This window comes from Acanthochromis polyacanthus, chromosome 21, assembly GCF_021347895.1.
Source record: "Acanthochromis polyacanthus isolate Apoly-LR-REF ecotype Palm Island chromosome 21, KAUST_Apoly_ChrSc, whole genome shotgun sequence".
In the NCBI taxonomy this organism is placed as follows: Eukaryota; Metazoa; Chordata; class Actinopteri; family Pomacentridae; genus Acanthochromis; species Acanthochromis polyacanthus.
In genome coordinates, this window is record NC_067133.1 from 11,670,625 (window position 1) to 11,684,321 (window position 13,697).

At 39.0% G+C, this 13,697-nt stretch overlaps 1 protein-coding gene across 1 annotated transcript in view; it reads left to right on the forward strand.

Moving 5' to 3' along the window:
* The first annotated feature begins 340 nt into the window (after window positions 1–340).
* The window catches only part of ngfra (nerve growth factor receptor a (TNFR superfamily, member 16)), a 46,356-nt gene continuing 32,999 nt past the window's right edge, over window positions 341–13,697 (forward strand). Inside the window, exons 1-2 of the mRNA XM_022196179.2 lie at window positions 341–771; window positions 6,248–6,410. Of these exons, the coding sequence (XP_022051871.1) occupies window positions 733–771; window positions 6,248–6,410 (202 nt within the window). The 5' untranslated portion in view covers window positions 341–732. The remainder of the gene's footprint in view (window positions 772–6,247; window positions 6,411–13,697) is intronic.

The window sequence follows — 13,697 nt, forward strand, 5'->3', positions numbered from 1 at the left end:
AGCTAGATGGGGGAAGCCCAATCAATTTCCTCAATGCTAACCTTCTAACATCACACTGATATCTAAAATATCACTACATGATGTAAAATGAACATTTACTTTAACATGTGCAAAGATGTTTAATCCAAACCAGGAAAAACCGCCTCAAATCTAAAGTAGCTCTTCTTCGTGTTCAAAAGTATGTGGACAGTTTGACGGGTTATACCGATGGAGGCTGTCCACATACTTTTGGCGACATGGTAAATAATAAATAAAGAAAAGGGGGTGTGTTATTGCTGAATGTGTCAGACTTTTGCAATGAATCAGACCTCACGTGAGACTAAAGCCGAAGAGAGAGAGCGAGAGAGAGAGGAGCAGGTTGCACTGCAGGACTGTCGGGTAATAAAGCTGGAGGGTGGACGTGCCTCCTTTACGCTCCTCTCGCCTCCTCCGCAGTGCACTTGCAGCTGAGCAGCTCTCCGGACAGGACGGTCTCCTCCTCCTCCTCCACCTCTTCTTCCTCTTCTTCTCTGTGAGCTGCTGTGTGATAACAGTGTTGGACGGTGCGCACCGGCAGCTCACTCCAGAAGCTCCCCGGACAGACGCGCCATGGTGCGGACTCATTAACAGAATCCGTGCCGCTGGAATTAAAATGAGCTCTCCTGCTGCGCGCCTCTCCTCCTCCTCCTCCACATAGCGCTGCCTTTCCCTGCACAAGAGCTGATTTTATGTGACTCCAGCAGACGGAGCAGGATGACTTCTACCTTATCGCTGGTGATTTTGTGCGCTCTGGTGAGTAATTTGTGCATCCCCCCTTTATTTTCTCATATCAAGTGAGTTTTTGCTGGTTTTATGCACTTTCATTGCATCTTTTCTATATTTTTAGTCTTAAATGATCGATATCACTCTATATTACTGCTATAATAGACTTAAAATAACCCTGCAGAGACTTGTGTGGACTTTTTGCAATATTTTGAAGGCAGTGCAGGTGTGGTGGTTCCCCCTCACAAATATTAAGAGGCTTATAATGCAGGTGCATGTTGCTTCTGATTTTTGAACTCTGGTTTTATTATATTTAGTTCTGCACACATTCCCCTACATCTCCCTGTTGGAAAAGTTGGCTGTGAGTTGCTTCTGGTGCAGGTGCCTCCAAGAGCTCCTTTGTTTCTTCTTTTTTTTAGCATAATGTGTGCATGTTTTACCTCCTAACCAAGACAAAGATGCTGCTGTGAAGCCATATGGGAGGCAAATTGATTCATTAAATCTGCATCCAACAAGAAGAGCTTAAATTATGTGGCAGTTTTTTTTTTTTTTTTTTTGTCATTGCATAAAACATGAGGCTCCTCTGATAATATGAGAAAGTTGATTATGGAAGATGGTGGCAATAAAGCGCGGAGCAGGAGGGCACATCCTCCCCAGTTCTCTGGAACGTCCACAGCAGCTGGTCTAATTGGGGGTTTCAGTCATCATGTGAGCAAGGGGACGCTCTGTTATGACAGCTGGTTTAAAGGGTGTTCGGCGGTCGGGTGCACTTTGGTAGAATTAAATTCAGAAATAAACTCTCAAATTGACCATGAAATTGGGCCGAATATAAACCAAGCACATCACAGCTGCGTCACTGTACAGTTTGGGCTTTTATTTTCTCTTTTTTCTTTGCGAGCATGTGTGCCTCTGTGCTGGTTGTCAGTGAGCTTATTTCCCAGAGAATTTGTCATCAGTCTGTGTTTCAGCTGAGCGAAATTCCAGGGAGATGTCAGAGGAAAAGGGAGTTGGCAGAGGAGGCTGGGACATGAATCCTCTCCTCTGCAGCTTTCTGGACTGCATCCAAAGTTCAGTTTTGCAGACATAAATGTGAACTCTGATCTCTTTCCCTGAATAAAAACTGAGGTTGGTGCAAAAATAAAATGCTGAGAAAAGGTGAGGGGGAGGAATCCACTCAGAGAGCAAAAAGCAGAATGACAGAAAGAGGGAAATATTGAGCAAGAGAAGCAGGGATAAGAGAACAAGCTGGTGCCTGCTCAGTACATCTGTTTCTGAATGAAAGCAGGGACAGCAGAGAGGAGGAGCATTGAGGCACGAATGAGAAAGAGACAGTAAAGACCGAAATGATGTCTCAGCAAATGTGAATTAAGTGGAAAGGGGCTTTTTTTCCTCTTTTCTTGTGCTCGTTGCATAATAAAAGCCACAGGACATGAAAGCGCTTCAGTGTAACGATTTTCTTTGTTCCGAAACGTCTGGATGTGAATTCTCCTTTGGCTGTTGTATACACACCAGCAGAACGAGCCTCAGTTCTTGTTCCAGTAAAGCTGCGTGCCATTCATCAGAGAGGAAGCAACAAGAGCGGCAGGCAGAGAGGAGGTGATAACTGGAGGAGATCAGACATCTTAGACGGGATGAGAGGGAAAACAGTGAACTGTGTGTGCAAGAAGCTTCAACTAAATCATATATGGAAGTAGGCGCATGTGAGGAAAACTAAAATGTGCACAAGAAAAAGCAGATTTATTGTACTAGAGGCCGACTGGTGTGGGTTTTAAAGGCTAATAATTATCACTAGTAATCAATGAAATGGATTACTGATGTCTGAATAATGAAAATCATCCTTTTTATTTATAGAAAAACTTATCAGTACTTAACTTTAAGTGTTGATTGGGTGTTATTTGTAGCCTGAAGCCGATGTTATAGTGCTGTTAGAGGGACAATACTTGAGACTACAGAACCTAAAGTAGCAAATTTCTAAATGATTTAATTGGAAATCTGTTAAAAATGACAATACCAAGAATAATTGGAATAATCGTCCACACTGATAATCAGTCGACCTCTACTATTTACAGTAAAGCATGCTTTCAAATGACATATTCAAATTAATATAATTCTGTAAAAAACAAAAAGATCTGAAAACATCTTTATCACCTGTGTTGTGGATCTAAAAAGAGTGAAAATTTGTAACATTTTTTTCTGTGTAAATCTCGATTTTCACTTCTAAAATAGCTGTGATTGGTCCTCTTGGTATTTATATTTTGTGTTTGATTTGTGCAAAGATAATGCTTTAGTGGCACAAAATGTAATATAAAACATGTTGGAAATGTATGTCATACTCACAATGGAAACATAAGAGCCAGTATTCTACTGAAGTAGCCCAATGCCATTTTTCTACAATGCTACAATAAGGGAGTCTGCTAAATGAAACCATAAAATTTCTTTATCTTCCTAGCTCTACAAAACTGTGTATGAAGTTCTGAGGACTTTCTTTAACTGTTCAAAATTAATTAGCTCCATCTCCAGTAATATCCACTGTGTTTTAGGTATCAGTTAATATATATATATATATATATATATATATATATATATATATATATATATATAAACGATTAAAGTAACCTCCAGGTCTGAATGCCAAAGTGTCCTAAAATTGCACTCTTTCTGACAGCCAGCAGGGGACCCCTCATAAACTCTTTAGACTTGAGAAAGTGAGATGATTTTTCACTTCATTTGCTACTTCAGTCAACCTTTTCTTCATGCGCCAATGATCTCAGTCAATAGTTTGAAGTCTTATTCAACACAACATGATGTTCATTAAGTACATTTTGGTTCCATTTAGAGTGAAATAGATGATAAAGCAGGGATGTTTTGAAGCAAGGCTACCTTCTGATTTACGGTTGATACCGTATCACCATACATAGTGTCCTCAAGTGATTCAGTCAGATCCACCAGTCACGTTACATCCAGTTTCGAAAGACCAAACCAAACCTGAGGCGTCGTCATGGTCGCTACATCCATCTTGTATATACAGTCCATGATTTCAACCACAATTGTTTGAAATACACAAAGAAACTCAACCCAGTGACACTGAAACACCGTTCCTAACTAGTGTTTTTGGTCAAGAAATTGCAGAGCCATGCAGACACAACAGTACATACATATAAACGCTCACAATGGTAGAGGTAACTTGCGTAGGCATTTTTAACGTAAAAGTAGAAATTAAACTTTAAAGTCCTGGGACAAATATTTGTTCGCGCTGTCACAATATGCGAGCTGGTAGCCTCCCAATTGGGTTTAAAAATCCACACAAGGTAAACATGGTCATGCTTTTTGGGTCATTTAGGTCAATGTCCTGCAACATCAGACTCAAGAACTTGCCCGTCTATGTTTATTATGACCATTCTGGGTTTTAGACCACGAGGGCTTTTTGGCAAGTTCTGATTAATGGTAAAGAGAGAAGTTAGTGCTAAAAACAGTAGTATTCCAAAGATAACAGAAAATAACCCTCTTTTGAAATTTTGCTTTAATTGTACATGATATCATTTGCATATTTTAACTTTTTTAATGTTTATTGAAGGATATTTACATGTGACAAACTGTCACTAATTTTATGTAATTTTAGAATGATATTTAAAATACTAAACTAGAATTCAACAGTTTTGTCTATTATGAAAAAAAGGACATATTTGTGGAAAATAACAGTCACGTTACTCATGTATTTTAACATTTTTTAATGTAAAAAACGATTCACTATTCTTTAAAAAAAATTCCTATTTTTTTGTACAAATGCTGGTTTCAATGCTGTTTTAAATTACACATAAAAATTCTAAGGTGAATTTTTAAGTCATTGTTGCTGATGTTTTGCATATTTAAAACAAATACAGAAAAATGCTGTAAAATACAAAGAAAAAATTGTAAAATTATGTATTTTTTCAAATTAAGTTTACAGTTTAGATTTTTGGAGTTTAAAGTTGAGCTTTAGTTGGTAGGAAATGGTGTAAAATTAAAAAAAAAATTAAAATACCAGAAAACAATGTCATTATTAAAATACAGAAATGTTCCATAATTAAAATAAATTTCCTTATTTTCTTGAGATTAAGTGTATTTTTGTGTTTCTATTTTTTAATGTAGGATATTCACTTGAGCAAAAATAATTAAATTAAATTTGAAATAAAAATACTGTATATTTCTATACATGCAAATTCAAGGTCTACTTTTGTAATTTTGCTGATATTTTGTTTACTTCAAAAATATGGAAAAGGGTGGAAAAACATTTTTTGTTAAATTACATTTTTTTTTTTACAGTTTAGGTTTAAGAAAGGTTCAGCTCGACATAGGGTGATCGGTAATGCTGTTAAATAAAAAGCACAATTTCTACAAAGGAAATGCAGTCATTTTTCATAATTAGTGTACATTGTCTAGTCTTAACTTTACATTAGATTAAATATAAAATTGTGGCTTATTATGTTTTTTTTTAAAAGAATATTTACATTTGCCAAAACAAAGAAATTGACAACAAAATATAAATACTGTCTGTATTTATACATGTAAATTCAGTCTATTTTTGTAATCTCTTTTGTGCAAATTTTGTATATTTCAAAAAAATGGGGGGAAAATCAGTAAAATGAAAAGCACAAACCTGGTAAAATTACAGATTTTTTTTAATTATTATTATTGTTTTTGCAGTTTAAATTTATGACAAGCAAAATTGAGTATTAGTTGATAGGAAACGGCATAAAATATAAAGCAAAAGTTTGCAAAGTAATGAAAGACAATGTCATTAAAATATATTTTTTCGCTTTCTTGAAATCATTTTTTGTGTGTTTTTAATGTTTTTTGAAGGAAGTTTACTCTAATATTATTTTTATACAAGAAAATTCACACACTATTTTTGTAAAGTTTTTGTGCACATTTTTGTGTATTTCAAAAAAAAAGGTAAAAATCTGTAAAATGGAAAGCACAAATTTGGTAAAATTGTTGTTTTTTTGCAGAGTATATTCAACTAATCAGGTTTAAACATGCATGTTATGGGTAAAGTTGGGAGTTCAGTGACAGGAAATGGTTTGTCTCAATGAAAAGTCCTCTCTAGTATAGAAATAGAACCCTGCCTGTGCACCAGCAGTGTGCACCGTTCACAGCAGCTCTCACCTTTAGACAGTAATCAGCACGGGCATGTGAATAATGTCATGCACACATGATTTTACGCTAACTGCCTCGGCCACAGCGCCTCACAGGTTCACTATTGGAGCTGATGTGCCTTCAGGGGGGCTATTAGGGCAGTTTAGATGACTGCTCTGTTCAAAGTGTGTCTAATGTAGGCGGAGACAGCGTGATATATGATGAATCCTGATGGCGGGTGGGTTTGAGGAACAGCTTGGACGCACCTGGCAGTAATTTTCATCAATTTGTTTTGCTGTGTATATTCTAAGTTGCTTCGTGTGAAAGTTTGCTCTGTCTGTCCACGTGTGCTGCTCTGACGTACCGTAACCGTTTCTCCCGGTGTTGCCAGGCGGCGTTGGCGTCCGCCTCGAAGACGGAGCGAGCCGTGCTGCAGCCCTGCGACTCGGGTCAGTACACCAACGGTGGAGAATGCTGCAAGGAGTGTCCACCTGGGGAGGGAGTGGTGAAGAAATGCGGCGCTGCTCAGACCGTCTGCGCCCAGTGTTTGGACAGTGAGTAAACACTTGTGATTGTTCGTGCAATTAAAAAGCAGTAAAACTGAGCAAACTAATAAGGTAGCCTTTACATAGGCTGCAGAAGTTCAAACAAATGCGTCTCCTGATGGGTAATAAATAATTTAAGTCATGCTTTAATAAGAACAGCTGCCAGCTTGTGAAAACTCCCCCTACAAAAGGTGTTTATTAACATTTACAACTACTGGCTTGATTAAATATTGTAAATATGCTCCGTTAAGAATCCCCTCCAATGAAAACCCAGTTGAACATGTCCATATGGTGTTTTTATATGTTAGTACACACATCATGAGTGAAACAAGCACAGTGGCTGAGTATTTTCACATTAAAACTTGCGATGATGGACTGAAAATCACAGATTCATATATAACAAACCTAAAAAAAACAATCCTGTCCAGCTTATTTGCATATTAATAAATCTGCACACTCTAGTACATGAAGGTTTAGAATTTCATGTATTATTTTATCATTACTTTCATGGAAAACAGTTCTAAATATGTGATTTTGATGATCAGAAATGAGCTTTTAGGGGTTTAATCAAAGCCAGAAGAGGACCCTTTATGATTCATTGTTATTTATAACTTCACTTTACTGTGAGTCATTGTTACTCTAATGGCTCATGACTATTTACTTTGGAAACAACAAAAATGATCTTGCTTCTTTTTCCCACTTCTATCAGAAAAGCACAATGTTTACTGGTAAATCCTGTATGGTAGGGCTGGGTGGTATGACCAAAATTTTATATCCTGATATAGCTTATTTTATATCCCGATATGATATACATCATGATATAGCATGTTTTTCAGGTGATAAAAACAGTTACTTGTGTTCGAGTCTGTTGTTGGGACCGGGCAGCGGCATACCCCCAATTTCCACATAACACGAAAGCGCCGCACAGCGCAGTGCAGCGAAGCACCGCCGTCGTGCTCCGAAAGTCAAAGCACACTGGAAGCGCAGCGCAGTGGCGCGCTGTCCGGAGGGGGAGGGCTGCTCCTCGGAGAGGCTCTCATGTGAATAGCGATATCACACGATAACACATGATATAAACAGAAAATAAATGCCAGTATCCTTGTAAAAAGGATGTTTTGGATCATAAATGATATCGTATTTTTCCACTTCAGTGATCAGCTTCTCTTCGTCCATGGCGTCGTGTTGTGTCTGGGACCCTGTTGGCCTGATACTTGTGTCTCCGGAGGTGGCTTAATAATAACATATAGGAAAAAATTTACGTCCGAGAGGTCGTGCCTTGTGTTTTATTTTGAAAGTTCCGGTTTAACTTCCTGTCTGGTGCTTTCTCAACGACAGTGAATTTAACGAGGTTTTGAAGCGGCGGCGCAGAAAATAGACCTAAAGTGAATCTCAAGCGCCGTGGCGCGCGCCGGTGCTTCAGGGACGCGGCGCTGGCGCTCCGCAGCGTGTGCAGTGGAAATTGTCTGATAGAAGAGAATGGGTTCTAAGTGCGGCACTTTCGCGTGATGTGGAAATTGGGGGTAATCAGACACAGGGACTGCTGCGGGGTTACTGGACTGACAGCCTGTGCTTTGGGACAGGGAGGAGCTCACAGCAGCACCTGCTCCTTGTTGAAAACAGTAACTGCAGAATGATCCGCGTTTTCCTGTCAGTGTCTCGAAAACGGCAGAAAAAGTCGCTAGATTTGTCGCTAGTCACTTTTGACAAAAAAGTCGCTAGATTTAGGGAGAAAGTCGCTAAGGTGGCAACTCTGGCCTTGCCGTAAGGCATGTCGGTGACGTAAAATACTGCCATAAAGCGTGTTTTGCGACGCTGCAATATAAACGATAGGATCTTCACATAAAACGATAGACATTTTCTATCGTCCAGACAATATCTATCGTCATATCGCCCAGCCCTACTGTACGGTTAAAACAATGAGAATAATAATAAATTCATGTTGTGAATTTTTATTTTTTCAGTGTTATTTCTAAGATTAATTTTATAGTATTATGGACAAATACACAAAAATGTCGTTAAATTATGAAAAAAATCCCAAAAATTGTAAATGTCTCACGTGAAAAGGCATAAAAAACGTATTACTATAGTTTTTTGTTCAAGAAAATGAGTATGTGTTGACATTTTATAAATATTTAGTGTCTGAACTGAAACAGTTTACTTCAGTTTAATCGCAGATTTTTTCTCTAAAATTAGATAAATTAGGAACAAAGGGGCAGAAGTTGAAACTATTTTTTTTAGAAATTGTACATTAATTTGTTAGAGATATATTGTATAATTACATAAGTTTTCACTACAAAGATGTTGACTGAATGTGTTTTCATCAGTGTATAATATTTATAAACACTGGTAATACAGTTTTTATCATTATATCCATCCATATAATTCTCTATATAGTATATTAGAAGTAATTTATTTGTTTAAATGCATGAAAATATTCTTATTTGGACATAAAAATACATGTCTCATGTAAAATTAAGGTTAGAAAACATTATTTTGATTGTGGAAAACTGCTGTATTTTTATAAGATGGTTATTCTCTCTTATTTTACAGTATTTTTCAGTGCCACAACTGCCCAAATATTACAGTTTTTACCATTTTTTTTACAGTGTAAAGTGAAATCTATAAACTCTTTCCAAGTGTTGAAAGACATCAAGTTTCAAGATGTCTGACTTGAAAGTTTTCATTGTCATCCACTAAAAGCCTTGGAAAGCTCCATCTAACAAAACTCAAAAGCAGCGTGTCTGTCCACAGACAAGAACCAGAAACCTCACTGTCGACAGTTTTCATCTTTGTGCCAGTCTGGTTTCAAAGAAGCATTTTAAAATCTGTTTCTTATTACAGTGATTTCACTTAACAAACTGATAGACCAGTAACGTTCATATTAAAATGTGACATTTTACTCCACTTCCTGAAATGTGTCAAGTGTAAGAGGATTAAATTCAACCTGGAAACAATCAAAATCAAATATATACAGTATATATTCAAATGTAAACTGATGCACAGCTGCAAGCGTCACCACGAGTATTACACAGTCTCACACCTGATTAATGCAAAGTTTCTGCGCTCACATCATCTTTATTTATACATTCACTTTCATTCTTCGGGCTTCTAATGAAGCTCAGGGCTTGAACTCCAAACAAAGACATCGTCAAAGCCAAAACAAACTGCTATTGTCCAATTTGTTCATTTGTCAGAAGTGTATGATTTCCCTTTATCGGTTGTCCTGAGAAATAAGGCAGGAATTCATATGTTTGATGCTCCTAAGTGGCTCCAAATGTGTTCGCTTACAGCTCGGCTGTGGCTGCGAACCATTAGCACTCGCTCTTCAGACCAGAGCTGGGAGAGGTGCCAACATTACAACAGCCCCAAGAAGAGAGACGAAGAGTCGATGCAGCAAACAAATGTGTTCCTCTTGATTCAGAACTTCTTTCTGCGGCTCTCTGCCCTTTAAGATGTTGGTCTGTAGCTTTGTCAGCACGCTAAGTAAACGTCAGAGTATAGGTCACCAGCATCACGCTGCATCGCTCAGGAAAAGCTGCAGGATCGCTGAGCATTGATTGATTGCTTTAATCCATTATGACAACATGTAAACACACTGACAAATCCCTTCTGTACACACACAGTAAAAGTCTTTTAACCTCCTGAACCTCCACAACCCGCCGGCAGCTTTGAAAGGTGTTGCATCTTTTTAAAAAAATCTCCAAAATCACACCATTTATCAGAGTCAGAAACTGTAAAACCAGGAAAAAATATCACCAGATCTTCAGCTTTCAGAAATCGTTGAACTACTCCTCTGTGGTCTGCTGTCCCATTGCGAAATATAACCAAATTTTTAGCTTAAAATTGGGTGATTTGTTATCAATAACACTCTGATTTAAAAATTGTCAAATGTTTTATTTTTGCAGCAGAGATGAACCCTCTGAACTCCAATACCTTGGTTTAAAAGGCATCTGATTTTTGAAAGTAATTCTAAAATTACACCTTCCATTATAGCCAGACACTATAAAAACTGAAAAATTCACCAGTTTTTCAGTCTTCCAACTGTAGTTGAATCAATCATCTGTGCCATGTTGCTCCACCAGGAAAGTGATCCAAATCTAAGCTTCATAAAATGGTGATATTTTATCTTTTTACTTCATTCGACAACTCTCGTTTTAAAAATTAGCCAAAAGTAAAGTCTTTGCTTTGACAAAGTTGGCAAAAAAAGCAAAAAAATTCTGCAATTCTTGGTGCAACAGATAAAACATTAGTGACTCAGCTGCAGCAAACAGTCACATGACAAAAATTCAGACTTTATGGTTAAACTGGAGCTGTGTTAACATTAAGCAGACTGGAGTATAGAAAAAAGTATAGAGAAAATCTATCGATTCATATTTAAAAATTCTCCAAAAATAAAACATTTGCTCTAAACAATTTGGATTAAAATTAAAAATTTGTATTCCTTGGTGCAACAGAAAAGCTAGAAATGACTCAGCTGTGACCAACAGTATTGTGAGAAAAATTCATGAACTTTTCAGTTGATCTGCAGACTGTGTTTATGCTGAGCAAAGAGACACAAGTATGGAAACAAATCAAAAATGTGAGCAGAAAAATGTCTCTGGTATGTGGATCTTCTGTTTTTTTTCAGTATTGATAATGAATGGACTTGCTCTTATATAGCGCTTTACTACTCATCAGAGTACTCAAAGCGCTTATACAACAGTTGCTTCCATTCAACCATACACTCACACATTCTCACTCTGGGGCAGACGGAAGCATGGCTGCCAATCCGCGCCTACGGCCCCTCCGACCACCACCAACTTTCACACGCATTCACACACCAGTGAAGAGCACTGGAGGCCAGGTGGGTTAAGTGTCTTGCCCAAGGACACAACAGCACATGACTAGGCGAGAGCAGGAATCGAACCGCCGACCCTTCGATCATTGGACGACCCACTCTACCACCTGATCCACAGCCACCCCCCAGATAGCATCTGTGGGCACTTGGAAAAAAAATGTACTTTTTGATTCCAGGCTTTGTCTACATAAAAAAATTATAAATTAACCAATTTTTCTTCAGTTTCATTTAATTTAATAGATTTTTTTTGCCCTGTAGCCATGTCAAACTGCATTAGAGACATTGTTGAGTTCTCTCTCCTTCTAGTTATAGTTGTGCTGTTTCCATAGAGGTGCAGGACTTTATGGTTCAGTGAAAAATATGACATTAGCAAAAGAGAATACCCAGAAGCAGCTTTGAGTTCAGAGGGTTAAGAAGTCAGGCCTAGAAGCTTCCGGGGCTTGGCCCAACACCAGGAATTGGTTGTGTTTGGAGAAAATCAATTCTTGGATTTGTGGACATGTTTGCACAACCGATGCTAATCTCTGCGTTGTGTTATGTTATTAAGCATCAAGTCTGGCACCTTTGAAGTTTCCTATTTTTCGCCTGGAGTATCTCAAGAGCTGCAGTGACGGCTACAAGGGCAGGGAGCCAATTCTCCACATCTAGAGCGCGACGGTGCCACGGGGCGAAGGAAAAAAAAAAAAAGCAGTCCAAGTCAATTTCACATAAACCAACTCTGCCAAACAAAGCCAATGTTAGAAAAGGTAGAGGCATGAAATTGAGGAAAAATGGGATCGCTGTGCCAACATGACAGAGAAAGCAGACCTCTCCTGTGAAAAATTCGGATGGCGGGTGAGCGGAATAATTAATAGTCGTGATTAAACAATGCATCTGAGAGGGTGGCTGGTGCCTGGAGTTTGTAGGGAAACACGCTGCTGCTGCTGCTTCGCGAGCGTCTGGACTTTATCTTTGATGCTTTGACGTCACAAGGAGTTCGTCTCGCATGTCATACTCGTATAACACAGGCAGATGATGCGTAGATGCTAAACCGCAGCCTTATTTTCCTCCTATTTTTTCCCAGCAAACCCCACCAACTCTTGTCGTGTCTCCCCTTCCTTCTACTTTCCTCCACCAGCATCCCTCCTCCCTGCATCCATCCTCCTCCTCCTCGTTGCTATGACTCATCGTCTGTATTAGCGGATAAAATGGTATTAGAGATCCAGGCACCAAAGGGCACGATCTGCTCATTTATCATGCATACTGTTACATCAATGCATCTTTTACCCATTTGATCCAGCTAATTAAACCATATTGAAAAGCCTATTGTGCTCCTAACAGCGCAACAATTACCTTGCTCTGCAGTACAGGAACACTGCTGATAAACACTCCACAATTAAGGCTCAACTATCCGGGAGGTTGCACTCAATATTCGGTGTATTTTCATATATTTTTATATTGTTTTTTTTTTTGGTCTCTGCTGATAAAATGTTAATGTACCCAAATGGCCGCACTAAAAAAATCAAGCTGAATGGGAGTCATGGGGCTAAAACACTGACCTCACCTGCAAAGCTAACGCTATAAATACATTTTCTAAAGTGCAGAAATGAATAATTTAGGAGTTAAAACCAACACATCCATTTCCGCTTCATGGTAAAGATGAGTGAATCTGTATTTACCACGACCCCCCTCCTTAAATTCCCACTTCCTGACAGCGTAACCCCCCCGCTAGCCTCCCGATTCCAGCATCGGGACGAGTGCCAGCGTCAGCAGCCCTGAAATATTTATCAGTCTCCTCCACTTTTCCCTGCTGTCATGGGAGACCTGCCTCACTTAGTGAACCATTCACAAACTGTTGTCCTACAAACCGACTTAGGGGGGGGACGGCCTCGTGAGTCAGTGCCGGCCGATTTGGACCTGAGGCTCATCGGGGATTTGAAGCAGGAAGGAGAGTAGAATCACACAAACACAGAATCGTTTCCAACTTCAGGATCATGAGGGATGAAGAAAGAAGGGAAATGGAGATTTCCCCGCGGTGGCTGCGGAGGAAACTTCTGCCCTGCACTCGCGAGGAAAAACCCCTATTAGCGCAGGATGCCAGAGTAAATGTTGATTCTTAAATTGCAGCTAGGATCCTTTGGTCTCTTAATAATGTCTTTGATAATATCCTTAAACACCTGTTTCGAATCTTAAAGGGAAGCTCAGTGGACCGGCGCAACGGGGTGATAATTGCACGCAGAAATGTTTCGCATTTAAAAGACAAATAAAAAAACGTCACGCGGCTTTTCCCAGAATTTATCAGTCAGCAGAGGGTCACCGGCTGTTTGAAGCTCCATAAAAGCTCACACCTTAAAGTGCTGATTGTTAGAGATCACTGAGCAGCTCCGAGGCCATCCGGAGCTACATTATTTATAACGCTAATGGGACCCGAGACACATCAGTCGTGGGCTGAAGTGGCAGATTTCAAGTGCATCTCGTCT